This window comes from Solenopsis invicta, chromosome 3 (genome assembly GCF_016802725.1).
Source record: "Solenopsis invicta isolate M01_SB chromosome 3, UNIL_Sinv_3.0, whole genome shotgun sequence".
In the NCBI taxonomy this organism is placed as follows: Eukaryota; Metazoa; Arthropoda; class Insecta; order Hymenoptera; family Formicidae; genus Solenopsis; species Solenopsis invicta.
This window is the reverse complement of record NC_052666.1, coordinates 7,840,396-7,860,310: the sequence shown is the minus strand read 5'-3', so window position 1 is coordinate 7,860,310 and position 19,915 is coordinate 7,840,396. Positions and strand designations below refer to the sequence as shown.

General features: G+C 36.9%; 3 protein-coding genes across 3 annotated transcripts; 2 read left to right on the top strand and 1 right to left on the bottom strand.

The window, feature by feature from the left end:
* Positions 1-2,862: 2,862 nt before the first annotated feature.
* On the top strand, positions 2,863-3,977 carry LOC120357163. Its single transcript, XM_039446985.1, has 3 exons — positions 2,863-3,344; positions 3,428-3,508; positions 3,596-3,977. The coding sequence occupies exons 1-3, from the start codon at positions 3,297-3,299 to the stop codon at positions 3,785-3,787; spliced, it is 321 nt and encodes a 106-aa protein (XP_039302919.1). The 5' UTR covers positions 2,863-3,296; the 3' UTR covers positions 3,788-3,977.
* Positions 3,978-8,968: 4,991 nt separating this feature from the next.
* Positions 8,969-13,325, bottom strand: LOC113002823 (extensin). The gene is made up of 3 exons (XM_039447509.1): positions 13,142-13,325; positions 9,356-9,516; positions 8,969-9,298 (listed from the first exon to the last, which is right to left on the bottom strand). Exons 1-3 carry the CDS (start codon positions 13,323-13,325, stop codon positions 8,969-8,971), a joined length of 675 nt encoding a protein of 224 aa, XP_039303443.1.
* A 586-nt stretch (positions 13,326-13,911) lies between these two features.
* On the top strand, positions 13,912-16,967 carry LOC120357220. Its single transcript, XM_039447220.1, has 4 exons — positions 13,912-14,138; positions 14,270-14,436; positions 14,629-14,778; positions 16,479-16,967. The coding sequence occupies exons 2-4, from the start codon at positions 14,356-14,358 to the stop codon at positions 16,854-16,856; spliced, it is 609 nt and encodes a 202-aa protein (XP_039303154.1). The 5' UTR covers positions 13,912-14,138; positions 14,270-14,355; the 3' UTR covers positions 16,857-16,967.
* The last annotated feature ends 2,948 nt before the right edge of the window (positions 16,968-19,915 follow it).

The following is a 19,915-nucleotide window of genomic DNA, read 5'->3' as shown; positions in this document are numbered from 1 at the left end:
GGCGAATGCCGCACGTAATACTGAATGAAATAAGAAAACTTACGATGCTGCGCACATTGGAGAGCGGACGATACCTCAGCATGGCTTTTCGCTCGTGGGATCTTTACGAGTATCCGCTTTTGCAACGTACGACCAAGCACTCGTGGGCTATCAAGACCGCTACTCAACTCGAGAAGCCGCGATATGTCATCTTTGCTCTGCAAACCGGTCGAAAAAACGTCATGTCCGAGGACACGAGCCGATTCGACCATTGCAATTTAATCAACGTGAAACTATACTTGAATTCTGATAGTTATCCTTATGAAGATATGAATTTAGATATTAGTAAAAATAGATGGGCTATTCTGTACGACATGTATGCACGTTTCTGCAAAACTTATCTCGGATACGAGTATCTCGAATCGAATCTCACAGTGACAAATTTTATACGTCACGGTCCTTTCGTAATAATAGATTGTAGTCGGCAAGTTGAATCAATCAAGAGCGCAACCGTTGACGTGCGATTGGAATTTGAGACAAAGGATAACGTACCAGAAAATACTAGTGCCTATTGCTTGATAATACACGATCGCGTGATTCAGTACAACCCGTTGACAAACATTGTGCGCAAAATCACTTAATTCCACGCATATATTATACGATACATCGACGTAGACCACAGTCTTCGTTTCGACCGCGACATGTCCGTGCCGACATTCGTGGATCTGCAAGGTTTCCCCCTTGGACGATTGAGAGGTTTCGTCGTAAAAGAATTTGCTGCTCTTAGAGGGGGAAACGTTCTCGCGCATTATATCTTTGACAGCCCCCAGCCATGGGATTGGCTGATGAAATCCGAAAGATCTTGCGCCTCCTGGCTCACTGCCATGCATCATGGGCTAAGATGGGGCACCGACGGGGTGGTTCCGTACCGGAAAGCGAGACAAGTGATTACAACTGCAGTACTGGGTGCTGAAAATCCTGACGACAAGGAGATTGTATACGTCAAAGGACATGAGAAACGAGAATGGCTGGGAGAATTACTTCTGGACAATCGGCGAGAATACGCATACATCGAGAGCCTGGATGTGGATTACGAAGACGTGGATAATCTGAATAATCTAAATGATGCTAATACTTTTCAATGTGGGCAACACCGTACGAATAAACATTGTGCTTTACAAAATGTATTCAAACTTTACAATTGGTGGACACAATTGCAAAAATAAACATATGTAATATACGAGATACATTTTTTTTCCCCCTTCATTACATCTACGTTTCTCCAACGTTTTTTTCATGTTTCTCACGTTTAGTTTAACGATTCTCATGTTTAGATTAACGTTTTTTTCATATTTCACGTTTCATGTACGTCATGTTTCATGTACGTCATGTTTCACGTTTCATGTACGTCACGTTTCATGTACGTCATGTTTCACGTTTCATGTACGTAACGTTTCACGTTTCATGTACGTAACGTTTCACGTTTCATGTTTCTCACGTTTAGTTTTACGTTTTTCACGTTTAGTTTAACGTTTTTTCATGTTTTTTTCACGTTTAGTTTAACGTTTTTTCATGTTTAGATTAACGTTTTTTTCATGTTTCACGTTTCATGTACGTCATGTTTCATGTATGTCATGTTTTACGTTTCATGTACGTCATGTTTCATGTACGTCATGTTTCATGTACGTCATGTTTCACGTTTCATGTACGTAACGTTTCACGTTTCATGTACGTAACGTTTCACGTTTCATGTACGTAACGTTTCACGTTTCATGTTTCTCACGTTTAGTTCAACGTTTTTCATGTTTTTTCACGTTTAGTTTAACGTTTTTTCATGTTTTTTTCACGTTTATTTTAACGTTTTTTCATGTTTAGATTAACGTTTTTTTCATGTTTCACGTTTCATGTACGTCATGTTTCATGTATGTCATGTTTTACGTTTCATGTACGTCATGTTTCATGTACGTCATGTTTCATGTACGTCATGTACAACGTTGCCAGACCGCGAAAACGTGTCGTGACACGTTCAAGCGATAACGATGATGATGAAATTGTTTGATAGAAGGGAAAAGTATCCCCCACTCCTTTACAATTGCAGAAGCTTTAATCCTCCTACAAACGTCGCAATTTATAATCAGTTTTGAATCAGTCGTTCGTTTGAACGGTTCTGAGACAACGCATCTCTCTCTCGGTATAAACAATGGCAAACTATTACGTTCCAATCCAGACTGAAGCGTGCGAGAGATCGTAAGTATCTTTATATTTAAATTACGTTTTATACATTTATTGTACGTTTTACTTATCTCTCCGTTTTTTTCAGCACGTCTTTGGAATCGCGGTATACGCCGCGTATTTTGGGTAGAAGGTTTGCGCTAACATCAACTTCCTACAAATGGATTGATGTAGCGATCAACGTTGGATCTGTTTCCTGCTCCGTGGAGATATCGCTCGGCGATACACGCGGCAACCGGATCGTTCTACCTTATAAAACGTGGAGAGCTCTGTTAGATAAACGTGCGGATTTCGAGCGATTCGTCCAGTCAACCGAAGCACCATCGTTACCGATTCATGACCTTACCGTGCAACTCGTGAAACTGCGCGATGAAAATATTGTTAAATTATCGTTGCACGATGCTTGTATTTACCTAAAACCTGCAACTATGTTATTTATATTCAACCTGGAACATTGTGTCGAGCACATGTATTATACGCTGCATCAAAGCATTGCAACTGCGACTGAGAAATTTAAACATTTTGTAACATTTTTGCGTCAAAACTTTGCCATGAACAAACCAGACGCGACAGAATTATTGCGCAAATTTTACGATAAGAGTTCGCAAATTGAGTGTGAATTAATAGCTTACGCTATTGATACTATTGTGAACGAAGCATTACATGAACAATAAAAAAAGGATTTTAAAAAACTCTTTAAAATGTATTTGAAAATCTATCCTTATCCATTGTTTCCTATTTTCTTAGTAAATAATATGCGAGATAGTAGAGGCGCGCGTTATTTAGGCGCCTACATTAAGGAGGCGCGCGAAAGAAACAAGCGTGGCGAGGTGGGGGGGAGACTAAACGCGCAAGCACACGCTTCACCATGTACGAGAAAATTGAGCGAGCGAGCACTATAGAAGAGTTTCTTTCTTTGAAAGTTTACATTAGTAATCGGAGATACTTCAGTTGTTTATATGACGTAGATTTTTGAAGAGGAGGAACTGCATAGACCTCTGCTTGCAGTCAGAGAGTCAGTCAGTCAGTCGTGAGACAGTCTTCTTGTGAAAAAGACTAAAAACAGTATTCAGTTTTTCGAAAAAATGGAAAGATTATTTCACGTAATTCGAGTTACGTATCCGGCGGATGCGGTAAGTTCTTTTCATCTTTTTTAACCCTGACATTTTTGAAAAAATATATACATATGTTTTTACATTTTTAATATTTTTTTCAGAGATTGATGGTACATAATGAGGAGCAACTCGTTGTGCCGATAAGGCACTTATTAGAATTAAGGATTACCAGCCCCCGCCCCGTAAGTTTTATTATTTATATCAATTTTAAATTACTATTTTATGTGTACAATTGTAATATTAAACGTTTTTTCCTGTTTTTGTTTCAGAACATCTCTCGAGACCAAATTGAGATAGCAGGATTTATCAATATATCCGATGCGAAATATAGGCGCTGGTACCGTCAGTGGGACCAGTGGTATAATGAAAGAGAGTGGGTCTGCAACGAGTGGGACCTGGAGGATCAATGGGACCTTCAAATATTATTCGGAGAGCGGGTCTACCAGGAGGAGATCTGGTGAAAAAAATTATTATAGAATTTTTTAATACAAAAATTTTTTTTCTGTTTTTGTGTAAAATTTTTCAAAATACATATATGAATTTTAATTTATGTACCAATTTTTTTCTCCTATCACTTATTCACCTTTCCTTCAATCCCCTCATTAAAAAAATTATCGTGAAAACAGCGATAGAGGTAGGGCGGTAGCGGGTGCTGGGTGGGGAAATGGGTCGCATACGACGAGCGAATGCGCTATAGAAGCGAGTGGATGGAAAAAGCGAGCGAGCGAGCGAGCGAGCGCGTGAAAGAAACAAGCTTGGCGAGGTGGGGGAGACTAAACGCGCAAGCATGCCCGTTACCGCGTACGGGAAAATCGAGCGAGCGAGTAAGCGAGCGAGGGACGGAGAGAGCGAATGCGTAAGCGCGCATCCCCTCCACGCACGCGGCGGATCGCCCCAGCGGACTCCGCGTTAGACAGCGCGCATCCCCTCCGCGTACGCGGTGCGGCGGCGGCGGCGGCGGCGGCGGCGGACCCCGCGGAAATAGCCGCGCACACCCCTTCGCCATCGTATCGCTTATCTCCCTCGTGATGACAGACATTTCCGATTTCAAAGAACAGTCATACACACCTCCTCGCGATGTGATTTATTATGTTTATGTAAACAGAGTGACAGGTACATGGTCCATGTTTACATTAAATGGCCAGTTGCCTCCACGCGACACATTTCAAAGGTATCGGCCAAGAACATGGTCCTCGAATCGTTATCACTCTGTTTACTTAAACATTGATTACGCAGAACTACCGGTTAGGTTCGTACACGTGTCCCCGATTTAATCCCCCCTCGCCCTGCCCCGGTCGCGTAACATCGTCTCCGGTTAGACCCCCCGTGAGACCCGAAATATTCCCCCCTTCCCCGACCGCGGCACATTTCAAAGGTGTCAAATTTATTTAAACATCGGCCAAGAACATGGTCCTCGAATCGTTATCACTGTTTATATAAACATTGATTACGCAGAACTACCGGTTAGGTTTACACGTGTCACCGTTTTATGCCCCCCCTCCCCCTCCCCACCCGGTTTGGTCCACTCGCGGGACCTTATCGCCGGTTAGGTCCCCCCGCGCGACCCGAAATATTCCCCCCCTTCCCCGCACCCCCCTGAGATCCCTGGGTTAGAATCCGCCTATGCATTCTACTTCTCCACACTCCGTATTACAGAAATATAAAATAAAAATTTATTTTAAAAAAGGATGTCAACATTTTTAGAACTTGTGTCCCACGGTACGTCTTTACTCGCGGGAACTTAAAACTAAATAATATCGCACGCGGTGTCGTTGAGTTTTAGTTGACTAATACGCTTGAACACAAATGACTAAGCGGTTTTTAGAAAATAACGCTCGGATATGAGTTGAGAAATATTTTATAACGTAATTTTTAAAGCTAACGCAGTTCTTATGCTTGAACACGGCGAATGATTAGAGTAGCGCGGACTTAATATTAATGCGACTTAGTATCTATGACGCTCGCTTGAGAAAGAAGTAAAGATACGCTCGCTACGCTAAGAGGACAGGGAATGCTCGGAATATTGGATATCCGAGGAAAGTTCCCGAGGAAGGTCCGGCGAAGAAATCGGGACCCCTGGGGAAAAGCGTCGTCACCGACCTGGTGGCAGAGTTGCCATTGAGGCGCCGATTTGCAGCCACACCGACAGCCAGAGGGAACAGATCCACTTGCACCAGCTAGCACTTTATCCCCACTTATCGGCGTATAGTCGTGAGCTAAAAGGTTGCAACACATTTTCTTCGATTGTTTTTGAAATGTAGATTTGCTCATTAAACGGCGAACGTCATTGGTTCTTACCTGTGGATCCAACCAATTAAACATCAAACCATCTACCATCAAAAACAATGTGTTGCTACCTTTTAGCTCACGACTATACGTCGAACAGCCAAGGCGACGAGTGGGGAGCTCTACTGTCTCCTTCTTTCTCAAGCGGTCTATCACCTTCTTGACCTATCCTCTTCTGTCTCGAGCGTTCTCTTTCTTTCTTGTTACAGGCGCAGCTTTGCTTTCAACTATCAGCTATACAGTTTGAGATTTTCGTACCGCGGAGCCGAGTTACTATGCGCGCGCGCTATGTATTAATATATATATATATATACGTTTCCTACTTATACATATATAAAAAATACATGACGATATATTTTTTTTTATCTTAATGGTATATTAATAAAATAAAAAGAAATTGAAAAAAAATATAGCTGTATTGAGCATGAAACATTTATAAATATAATTAATCCATATACTCTTAAGAAAAAAAATCACTGGCTGGATATTGTAATCCATGTGATTACTATAATTCCGCCCGAAATTATTACATATGACGAATCACATACATGTAGTTATTCTACTGCAAATACTACAGTTGTCAAATTTTTAAACTATTCTATAGTAGGATTATACGTCACAGAATGGATCACACGCGTGTAATTATTGTACTAATGCCGCCCTCATGTTGCCCATGTGACCAGTTTTCTAACCTGAATAGTCATCAATCTCGATTCGTGAGGCAGACAATTTTTCCTGCTGAATTCGTTTGTTTCGTGCATAAACGCATTGAATGAGACTATAAATAAATATGTACAGTTAAAAATATACATTTTACATTAATTAGTGTCAATAATATACTCTTACATATGCTACGTATCAAATTTTTCAAGTGTTTATGATTGACAAAGTGCACATGAATATTTAACAAAATAAAGCTAATTGGATCTGTTTAGTGATGAGTGATGCGCGCGTTGAAATGCCGGAATTCACTCCGAATAGAGCGCGAGCGAGAACTGTGTGAGCGATTAATTTTCGAGGCGCTCGGACTAGATACAGCCCTGAGCGCGCGATTACGAGAGCGAGTCCGACGCGAGAGCGCAAGCGACGACGGCAGCGTTACGTTTGTATAATGAGTGAAATGGGACGCGGGAGAGGAAAAGAAGGCGAACAGAGTGATCACTTAATGCAATTAACGGTTCAATATTAATTGTCTTTAATCACTAAATTATTTACAGTGTTTCGATCTCTTTGATTGATAAGAACGCCCGCACAATCTTATTCAATGCGCGCGGGTCAACAACGAACACAAGTTCGCACGCCTTATAACTCCCGACACTTTCCGATTTATGTCTCGCTCGGTTACGGATGCTACGTGACTCTCTCGCGTCGCTTTTTGAATCTGAATATGCGAATCTCTCGCAGAGGGAGCGAACCTCCCTGCTCTGGTTTAAGCGAAGAAAAGCCGGGAGAAGCAATTCGGCGGAAAAATGTCTTATTGGCTCTGATGGACTAATTACTGTATCGTTATCGACGATTTAAAACGGCCACCGGACCGGACCGGTAAACTTACTATTTGCTTGGTCCGACCTTTCTTTGCGTGTACGAACGACCACGACAAAAACTTATTTGCTTCGCATACAAAATATTTTCATGCTTAACATCGAAGTTTCTCATATTCGTACTTTCGAATAGCCAACGAGACAGAATATTCTCGACGAGATACAGCGTGTAGAACGGATGTTCTTATGAATACAATAATATGATGATTTGCACTAATTTCATCATTTTGAATTTGACAACGCTTTGAGAAACAAACAAAAAAAAGGCAAACAAAGGAAAGTAGCTTATGATTAATCTAATTTAAACTATACATAATTAAATTGAATTATTTGAACTCGAAACAAGGTCGAATGCGCGTTATTAAATCTATTTTTGTCTTTCTACCTTCCTTCAATGCCTATCTCTCTTTTTTTATTGAAAATGAGATTTGCTTTCTTACATCTGCCTCCGAGTCACAATTTTTAACTCTAGCGTTAATGTAAATGTATATATTGAAAGAATGTTTAAAACAAGTATCAAATGATTGAATAAACATATAAAAATGATTCTGATGTTTGTTATACGTTTAATTTTACGTTTAAGAGGATGCTATACTGACGGGAATTACCGACCATTACAGTGTTCATTAATTTTCGAATTGGCTTTACAGATTACAAAATCCTTTCGCAAAATAAAAGTACGCACCAAAACAAAGTGTGCTCTGCTAAATTTTATGAGTAAATCGACCAAAAAGTTAAAAATTCATTTATTTTCGACTTGTAGATCTGTCAACCAAGGTTAATTTATGTCATTTATTGACGTTCTGTAGCTCGTATGTATAAAATGAGACCAGGGCGGACTTCAGAAAACTCTAACAAACAACACTGACTATGTATCGTTTCAATCAACAACCTAACAAAAAAGTTTAATAGGTGAACAGCTGTACGTGTCCAAATTTCGCTTAGCGCACGTAAACGATGGCAAGAAGAGCAGTGGCTGTAGTTCATAGGTTCTTTCGCAGATGGCGCTATAATCGGAGCAAGTGCGTTCGGTAAAATAGCGGCTTGCTCGCCTGAGGATTTATAGGTTCGATCATGTTCATGTCGCTTTTGATGAATAAAAATGAGTTTTCCATCGATTGGTCAGCTTTCAATTTGCCTCAAGCTAAATATATAAATAAATAATTTAATTAATTTCCATAAATGTAACATGCAAAAATTAGGCACATACAAACGCATCTCGAGCCTCATTGGCGAAAAAAGATATGTATGCATGCGTGTGTGCCTGTGCGCGCGCGCGCGTGAGCTAAGCGAAATTTACACGTACAGCTGTTTACGTGTTAAACTTTTTTGTTAGGTTTTTCATTGGAATTACACTCAGTCAGTGTTTGTTAGAGTTTTCTGAAGTCCGCGCTGGTCTCATTTCATACATACGAGCTACAGAACGTCAGTAAATGATAAAAGTTAATCGCGGTTCACATCCACGAGTCGAAAATAAATAAAAGGAATTTTGTCTTATATACGAAACAACAGTATTGCGTGTTTGTATTATATATACATATATATATTAATTATATATATATATATATATATATATATATATATATATATATATATATATATATATATATATATATATATATATATATATATATATATATATATATATATATATATATATATATATATATATATATATATATGGGTATGTATGTATAATTAAATGAATTAATTATATGTACTTTTAATATAGAAAAAAGGTTGAAAAATTGATGAATTGGTTTTTTGTACGTTAAGATAATTTTTATTTATAAAAATACAAAAAATCGCCACAATTTATATCTGGGTCGGCGGCGGCGGGTTGTACGCCTGAGTCGGCGGCGGCGGATTGTACGCCTGGGTCGGCGGCGGCGGGTTGTACGCCTGGGTCGACGGCGGCGGGTTATACACCTGGGTCGGCGGTGGCGGGTTGTACGCCTGGGTCGGCAGAGGAGGGGTGTACGCCAGGGTCGACGGCGGCGGGTTATACACCTGGGTCGGCGGTGGCGGGTTGTACGCCTGGATCGGAGGCGGCGGATTGTACGCTTGGGTTGGCGGTGGCGGGTTGTACACCTGGGTCGGCGGCGGCGGGTTGTACGCCTGGGTGTGCGGCGGTGGATTGTACGCCTGAGTCGGCGGCGGCAGATAGTACGTCTGAGTCGGCGGCGGCGGCGGATAGTACGCCTGAGTCGGCGGCGGCGGATAGTACATCTGGGTGGGCGGCGGCGGAGGATAGTACACCTGGGTGGGCGACGGCGGATTGAACGCCTCAGTAAAAGCCGGATGATTTTTTATTGGTGGCGCGTCTGCAGATCCTCCACCATATCCTGCACCAGCAATATATCCTGTACAAAACGTTGAAAACATTTTAAAGTTTCCGTTTTTTTTTATTAGGCATATACTGATCTTCTTTTTTCGCCTGTTGCAACGCGCGCCGGAACATGTTCTTCATTTGCTGCAAAAAGAAACATTAGTATGTGTATATACGCGCACACACGCACACACGCACCCACGCACACGTACATATACTACACCCCTTTTCTCTTCGCAGGATTAGGACCAATCAAAAATATGTTCAGACGAAAGTTGTAGGGTTTCAAAAGATCTATTCAATGATCTTATCAGTTTGACCTTGGATGGCGTCGCCAAGGTCAGATCGAAATCACATTAAGTTTTTTAAATGAAACACCCTATTTTTGATTCCAGAATCTAATAGCTGGTGTCAAGACCTTTCCAAAACACTACAAGAAAGTTTATTTTCGTTGACTACTTTCCGAGTTGTGCGGCTTGAAAGTTACACTACCGCCAACACCATGTAAATAACAATATAAAATCACGCGTTACGCAGAAAGCCGTGCAGCCGACACAAAGAAAGTAAACACGCGAGCCGGGCCAACAAAAACAGATCATGAAAAGTCGTGAAAGTTAGCTGTCGCGACCGTAGATAGTCACATACATATGTATGTCATAATATTATGTAATTACATTATTACTTTAACAGTAGCACACGAGCAATAACGAGCGCGGCTTTCTGCGTAACGATGTCTAACTCGTGATTTTATACATATTGTTATTTGCATAGGATGTAGTAGAGATGTATTCACCACAACGCTATTGTGACTCAACTCAACACGAGTGACAATAACTCTCTCAAACTTGTCACCTACGTCTTCAATAACCGTCATATCAGTATCAATCGCGCAACAAAAATCCGACCCTCTTTATTAGTCTAGGTTTATTTAGCCATGTCCTATTCCAATGAAGAAGCATATGATATGCTGCTAATTTTAGGTGAGTGTCGAGGTACATTCATTGCAGCGGAAAGATTGTGGCGGGAACGTTATCCTGATCGGACTCCTCACTCGCGAAATGTTTTTTCACGTTTGGCTAAACGAATCAAAATTAAAGGTGTCGTTCAGCCTCAACATAACAAAGGTACACAAATTCGTCGTCCGATTATGGATGAAAGAACAGTGGAAATTCTTGCATCGACAGAATTGAAGCCTTATGATTCTTTAAGACGACGAGAACAAGATTGTGGTGTTAGTAAAATCAGTGTTTGGCGCATTCTAAAAAATAACAAATTTCACCCTTACAGAATGTCTGTTCATCAAGCGTTGAATTATAACGATATTAGACAGAGACTTGTATTTTGCAACTTTATAAGACAGCAACCACTTGATTTCCACTTGAAAATTTTATTTTCTGACGAATGTACACTTAAAAGTGATGGATCTGTTAATACTTGGAACTCTCGTTATTGGGCACAAAATAATCCTCACTGGTTGAGAGAAGTAGATCATCAAACCATTTGGAAAGTCAATGTTTGGTGTGGAATTATTGGAAGTCAAATCATAGGTCCTGTTTTCTTTGACAAAAATCTAAACGGTGATAGATATTCCGCCTTGATAATGACAGATCTTCCTGTCTTACTAGAAAATATTCCTCTGCAATTGCGCCTGAACATGTGGTTCCAACAAGATGCATGTCCGTCTCATACATCGAGAGTTGCTCGTGCGGCATTAAATACTATGTTCCCCGACAAGTGGATAGGCAAATACGGTCCAATCAATTATCCACCCCGATCACCAGATCTCACCGTCCTTGATTATTATTTCTGGGGAAGGATAAAAAACTTGGTCTATCATGAACGTCCGACTACGAGGGATAATATGATTCGTAGAATAAGTGAAGCAATTCGATCCTTACGTGCCGAGGAAATTCTTCGAGCAACCAATGATTTTCAAAATAGAGTTGATGCTTGCATCGCAGAGAATGGTGCTCACTTTGAACATTTAGTCGCTTAACAAAACATACACTCATTCATTCCCGAACGTGAGAGGCAAGGGGACTCACGTGAATCAAGCACCCCAAACGTGAGAGGCAAGGGGACTCACGTGAATCAAGCACCCCAAACGTGAGAGGCAAGGGGTCTCACGTGAATCAAGCACCACAAACGTGAGAGGCAAGGGGACTCACGTGAATCAAGCACCCCAAACGTGAGAGGCAAGGGGACTCACGTGAATCAAGCACCCCAAACGTGAGAGGCAAGGGGACTCACGTGAATCAAGCACCCCAAACGTGAGAGGCAAGGGGACTCACGTGAATCAAGCACCCCAAACGTGAGAGGCAAGGGGACTCACGTGAATCAAGCACCCCAAACGTGAGAGGCAAGGGGACTCACGTGAATCAAGCACCACAAACGTGAGAGGCAAGGGGACTCACGTGAATCAAGCACCCCAATGGGATGAAATTCTCGTCACGTCCACGTCGTTCATTCTGGATAATGCTAAGCACGGGAAAATGCATACAGTCAATCTGGACATGATTGATCATCAAACATAATCAATCCAGTTAATAAACCAAAGCAGAGTACATAAAACTTTGACTCCCCTTTTCCTCCCCCATACACATACGCATGCACGTATGCACACACCCACACACAAGATTAAATCCGACTAAGTAACCACCACATGGTACATCTTGAGTAATGCTGATGCTGGCGGTAGTGTCACTTTCAAGCCGCACAACTCGGAAAGTAGTCAACGAAAATAAACATTCTTATAGTGTTTTGGAAAGGTCTTGACACCAGCTATTAGATTCTGGAATCAAAAATAGGGTGTTCTATTTAAAAAACTTAATGTGATTTCGATCTAACCTTGGCGACGCCATCCAAGGTCAAACTGATAAGATCATTGAATAGATCTTTTGAAACCCTACAACTTTCGTCTGAACATATTTTTGATTGGTCCTAATCCTGCGAAGAGAAAAGGGGTGTACGGGTGGTCTGAAACACCCTGTATATTATACTTGTTTTTTTAACGATTAATATCTATAAACTTCATTAATATTATTTTACATCATATTTATACTTGTTACTTATGTAATCTTTGGTCATTAATATACACATAAATAAGTTACTTTGCATTTGTAATTTCTTATGAACAAGAAAAAGTGAAAACTTATAAGATTAAAATTTACAAATTATTCTTGTAAATTTGCAATAAAACTATTGCTGAAACTATTGTTACAAGTAGCATTTAATGACAGAGGACATTGTCGAGGATAATTTCTGTGTTTCCTTTATTGCTAGTTTTACAGAAGAGGGAATAAGAATAATTATTTTACACTTATGTACAAAACATATTTATAATACTTGAATATACTTTAATGCTTAATAGTCATTAATTCTTTTCCAATTAAATATGTATACAAAATGTACATATTCATTACATAAAATTAATAGTTTGATAACACGATAATAATCTACATTTTGTGATATGAAACAATGATTTTGAATATTTTTACACATTGAAAAAATTTATTTTGTTTTATGTAGGAATATATATATTATATTTTTTTATATTTTCATAGAAATTTTGTCACTAGAAGCGTATTTTCATTATGCGTTCTTACTTGAATAGTCGTTAAAAAAATAATTTATAGTTTATAGTAATGTATAAATCTAACCTGCAATTGCCAGAACTTGGCATTTTACTGTCCCACCTTCTTTCCTTCGTACAGAAAATACAAGTTTTGAACGTGCGTCCTCTTTCTCAGAATAGTATCGCGAAGCATCAAATTGCACGAGATCGTGAATTGAAACATTCTCCTGTTTTCCAGTTTTTTTAATCCATACTCGTGCAAATGACATCGTGCACTTATGACGATCGTAGTTGTTAAATAAAGGATTATTTTTCTTCTCGAGTACTTTTGATCTTCTTTTCAATTTTCTTTTCGATCTTCTTATTCTCTCAATTTATATCAATATCACAATTATCAGTACAAAATCCCAAGTGTTATTACATAGGAATGGGCGCGTTGAGTGTGCTGAACGCTTTGAGTGAGCGCTCGCTGTTATTTGTGTATTCTTCTAGATCTAAAGGTTTGATTGGATGATCTAGAAGAATATCTCAACATTCCTGTTAGAGCCTGTTGTACAATAGGTCTGTTTATGTTGCATTTACACTGTTTGTACTCAGCATCTACGTTTTCTCTTTTTCCAACGCTTAAATATATATTTATTTCGTTTCAAGTGCTAAGATTTTTGGGGAGTTCAGGCAATACAAACAAATACGTCATATGCCGGTGCCATAAGCCACTCTAAGCTCTAAGAATTGATCAATCACAGCTGAGTATTCTCATCACATTCGATTGTGATTGGTCAATACAAATTACGATGCTGGCGTACTTGACGTATTGTGTAATAGGCATAAGCGCTTACCACATGATGTATCAAACGATCTAAAAACAGTAACTAGTTAAGAATATTATGGTGCTTTGTTGCTTATTATTGAATCATAAATATTATATTTAAATTGGTTCCGATTCAAAAATGCCCAGAAATAAATATAAAAATTATTATTGTGCGAACTGTGATGTATCGACAATACCGCGGCAGACGTTATTCTCTCGCTGCTATCGAAAGAAACAATTGTTTATTGCCAAATCAATACAAGAAAATCTGGTAAGAAAATTGTCAATATTTATTAAACATGACTTTAACTTAATGTATGTCTGCAGATATAATTTATATATTTTATTTTTGTACAACTATATACAGTGTAATAACTATTTTTAAAAATAATATATTTCCAGACAGCACAATTTGCTTGCTCGATAAACCAACAAAACAACAATCAACAAAATTTGCCATCCACGTCCGTCTTTTACATTTGTCTCAAATGCGTAGTCCGTTAAGAGATGATGCAAATAAAAGTGATGTCGAGGACAATAACATAAGTGATGATAACTTAATGACTAGTGTGAGTCAAGCAGTGATGATTTAGTAGGCAATAAGACACCTATACACGCACACGTACGCGCGCGCGCGCGCGCGCGCGCACACACACACACACACACACACACACACACACACACACACACACACACACACACACACACACACACACACACACACATTTATGAAAGTATTTCTGAATTTAAATATTGTACAGAATGTGCCATGTGATGACAAGGAGGCATTATCGAATAATAATACAATACAAAACAATCAGGTATATGAAGACGACTTGTCAAATATCCAAGAATGGAACTGGAACGATGTGGGATATATTAACGATTTTGATGACGAGGCAGTTGAAAATGTAAATATATGTATAAATGATTGAGCGATATTAATGTTGATTATGTGCAGTGCAGTCCGAATATTTTTGCCGGAATTAATTCAGTCAACAAATGAAGTAGAAAGTATTACAATATGTTTCAAATATTATTGCAATCTGCTGTAATTTTCAACCTTTTGAATTTAGATTTAGATAAAGTCAGTGCGCAGCCAAGACAAATAGTTTGTACTTCTCTGGTCTATCTGTTACACTTTAGTAAAAATGTCAAATAGAGCTGCATTCAATGTATAAAATACCTTAAAAAAATAACATATTAAACAATATATATTTTTCTATGCAGTTCTATGAGGTTTATGCGATATTTTCTGCATTGAGTACAGTTCTATTTTTTAAACTGGCACTAATGTGTGTATACAATATATAAAGAGTGACTTATTTAAATCTAATTTTACCCAGCAAATGGACTTGAATTTAAATGAATTAAAAATTATAATTTATTTTAATTTATTAAATTTACATTTTAGCATTTTTTGATTGAAATATAAAATGTGGATTGAAAAATAAAATTTTAAAATATTCATGATTTTGAAATCGGATGTAATCATATCCCCATTAATATTATTTTTGGATTCAAATAAATTTAAATATAAAATGCATTATTTAGGGTGAGTCCCATTTGGACACAGACCCGATTGATTACAGCCACTCATACGCTTAATCAATGAAAAATTAGGCACGAGGCGCTGGGTGACTGTGGTCAATCGGGTCTGTGTCCGAATGAGATAGTCCCATTATTCATTATTTTGAATTTAGATTGATTATACCCTTTTATATTATTTTTGAATTCAAATGAATTGAAATATGAAATGATCTCTTCATTGTGTTGAATTCGCACGTTTTCATTTTTTATTCAAATAGATTGGAAAAATTTGAAGTCGTAAATGTCGAAATAAATTATTTTTTATCCTTTTCTAATTATTTGCGTTTGCTATTTTATAATTTAATTTATCTTAGCAGACAAATATTTCGAAAAATATATAAAATATGGAAAAATGTTTGAGACAAAATTTGCTTGTGTGTGGTTGGAAGGAAAACAATTAATGTTAAAATTAGTTTTAAGAAAAAAATCAATTTTGTAATCCATTTAGAGATGATCCACATTTTTTTTATAAGAATATGGAATTATATGATTTTATATATAATATGATTTCTCTGATTATTATTTTGATTATTTATAAAATTATTAAGATAGGAAATAATTGAAAAGAAATCAATAGTTTATAATTAGCTTACAGTTTAATCGTACTATTATTTGTCTCTCTTCCAACCATACAAATTGTATCGGAAACATTTTTCTGTATCTTCCATATTTTTCAAAATATTTGCGTACTTCAAATTTTCTCTCTGAATCTACATTGCCGCTAATGACATATTATGAAAGGAATACTAGATATAATAATAAAATTAAGAAAGTCACGGAATGAAAATTGGGATTCGATTATACAATATGCTGATTAAAAAAGCATGATAAATATTAACTAGCTGTATTTATGCAAATGCGCGATCACAAGTACTTTTTTCTTGTTTTAATTTTTTTCTTGTGCTTAATATTCAATTATTCAATTGAAATAAACGATCTTTTAATCAGACGTGAAAAAATTTCTTTCTCATGTACATACTCTACATAGGATTCTCATTTTCAATATGTTTTTATCACACAGATCACGCATACTGGAACAAGTGAACCGGAATACCATGATCCGAATTTGAATGACACTTTGTGTTCTTGTACCACTACTACACGAGGAGAAACCATACTTATATGTATGAGAATGGCGATGCGATTCTGCCTTCCTTGGAACGCTGTTGTTTGCATGTTACAAGCTATAAATATTATTTTAAAAAAAAAAACCTTTTGCCTAATAGTAAATATCAATTACTACAGTACTTCCCTACGCAATCACATAATTTTAAGTATCATGTTTATTATCCGAATTGCAAGAAGTATGCGGATGAACGATCACGTATGGAAGATTTTATTTGCGAGTGCGGAATTCACACTAAAATTTCAGAAACAAAATCTTTTTTTTTGGAACTAGATTTAAAAAATCAATTACGAAACTTATTACAACAGTCACACATAATAAAAGGCTTGGAGGAAGTATTTAATAGACGTAGATACGACGATGGCACCATTAATGATATATTTGATGGTAATATGTATAAAAAGTGGGAATGGTTTACTAAATGGCAGGTACAATTTGTCGTATACTTTTAATACAGACGGATGCACAACAGGAAAATCAAGTACCTCATCAGTTTGGCCAATTTATGTCATGCTCAACGAATTACCAATTAACATGCGTTCTAGAAACATGATTCTTGTAGGTTTATGGGTTGACAAACATAAACCTAATATGAATATATTTTTGCAGCCATTCGTTAACCAAGCGAATGAATTATCTTTAAAAGGAATTTCGTGGAATTTAAGCGATAACGTAACTATAACCAGTTTGATAATTCCATTACTTTGCTCCGTTGACTCAATGGCAAGATCAGCAATGTTAAATATGAAACAGTGCAATGGTAAATATGGATGCACTTTCTGTGAACATCCAATAGAAGGTGTTTCGGTGACTAAAGGCCGTCGTATTTTACGAAAATACACAGTCTCTACTAATATTCCACTTGATAGAACAGATGCATCTATAAAAAGGGATATGATTAAAGCCTATAACGCCAAAGATAGAAATGATATAAATGGAATATGGGAACCTTCCTGTCTCATGAATTTACATTATTTTGATCTCGGAGATGGATTTGATCTTGAGTACATGCACTCTTGCCTTTTAGGTGTTCAACGGCAATATATGGATATTTTATTAAATTCTTTCGGGAAAGATTATTATATAGGTTCGCCCCAAAAAATGGATATTATCAATTTGCGTTTAATGTCAATTCAAACTCCAAAGTGTATTACAAGAACACCGAGGAGTTTGAAAGATATTCGGCTATGGAAAGCCTCCGAGTGGAGGTCATGGACGATTTTGTATTCATTAGTTTGTTTGCGTGACGTATTATCAAAAAAATATATACATCATTTGGCTCTATTTGTGTCAGCATTGAACATACTCTTGCAAAAATCTATTAACTCCGAAATGTTAGAAACTGCACATAATTTACTTATAAAGTTTGTCGTTCAGTTTCAAAGCTATTTTGGGAAACAAGAGATGTCCTATAATGTGCACCTCCTTCTTCACCTATGTCGAAGTGTACGCAATTGGGGTCCTTTGTGGGCACACAACACTTTTGGATTTGAAAATGAAAATAGGATACTTTTAAATCTACAAACCAGCCCTGCTCGCGTTGCTGTGCAAGTTGCATCCCGATTATTAATTTATCAAAGTATTCCTATTTTTGAAAAGTCATTAGTCATTAGTAAAGCAATTCGTCATTTTTGTGATGAATTATGTACAAGTAAATACCGAGTGCAAAACGTTTATCGAAACAAAAATTATGTAATGATAGGTACAGGAGTTCCGTACACTTTACTTCCCGAAGAGCAAGAATGTTTGGGACAGATACGAGTACGAGAATGTTTTACATTTAAAAAAATTGTATGTGGTGGTATCAGATATACAATCGCAGCATATGGACATTCAAAGAAAAAGAACGACTCTGTAGTCGAAAATATAAATGGGGAAATTGGTATAATCATTAACATCTGTAAAATACGCAATGACGATGGACGGTTATCAGATATATTATTTACTCGCAAAGTGATGCTTGAAAGTGATGGATTAATTTTGACCACAAATGTAAAAATTAATCATATTAAAAAATGTAATTTAAACGACGGTACATTATTTATACAGAAACCTGAAAATATAAAAAGACCATGCGTAATTTTAAATTGTAATAGTACTTTCGTTTGCACGATTCCATATGGATGTCTCGGTGATTAAATTATAAAATAATAAATATGTTATATGACATTAATATAATATTTTTTTATTTATAATTGTATTATATACCTACTATATGTACATCGTAAAAAATGCAAATAAGTATTAAATATATATATATATTTTTTTCTAGAAATATTAATGCAATCTATTATTACACGGCAATTTTGCGAAGTGTCAAATTGTGATTTTACAGATATGATACTTTGTATGTTACATATACGTTACATAAATTAATTTATAATAAAAAAAAATAAATTACAACTCAAAATTTTAAGAGGTGAAATCATCCCTCATGTATAAAGAGGCTTTCAGCTCTTTTGTTATACCTGAAAGTTATTAAGTCAAGATATTAAAAAAAAGTTTACAAAAAATATTTTTTAATTTTTAACAACAATTAATTTTTAAAATATTGTTGACATAGGTAAATAGAGGTAATTTTAATGTAAAACTTTTATATAAATCATTTTTTGATATTTTGATTAGTTTCTGAGATATATTATAAAAACAGCTAAAAATCACTTAACACATGAGAGGTGAGACGAAATTTTCCAAATTGCATTATTTTCTTAGAAAAACTTTCTGTGATATAGAAATAATTTTAAAAACCCGCTGAAAACATTTAATAACTCAGAAGCTATAAAAGTTGTTACATTTCTAAACTCATAAGTTTTAGCTAAATTTAAGGATTTTCAGACGCAATGATTTTTAGATAAATCGCTGAAAGTTTCTGAAATGTGAGAATCCTTGAAAATAGTATTGTCAGAAATATCTCTGAATTCCCAAATTTCAGAAAAATTCAGAGACTTTTAGAAACTCGGAAACGATTTTCAGATAAATCGCTGAAAGTCTCTGAAAAGTGAGAATCCATGAAAACGCTATTGTCAAAGATATCTTTGAATTCTCGAATTTCAGCGAAATTCAGAGACTTTCAGAAACTCAAAAAGAATGTTCAGATTTATCGCTGAAAGTCTCTGAAAAGTGAGAATCCATGAAAACGCTATTGTCAAAGATATCTTTGAATTCTCGAATTTCAGCGAAATTCAGAGACTTTCAGAAACTCAAAAAGAATGTTCAGATTTATCGCTGAAAGTCTCTGAAAAGTGAGAATCCATGAAAACGCTGTTTTCAGCGATATCTCTGAAGTCTCAAATTTCAGAAAAATTTAGAGACTTTCAGAGATTTGAAAATAA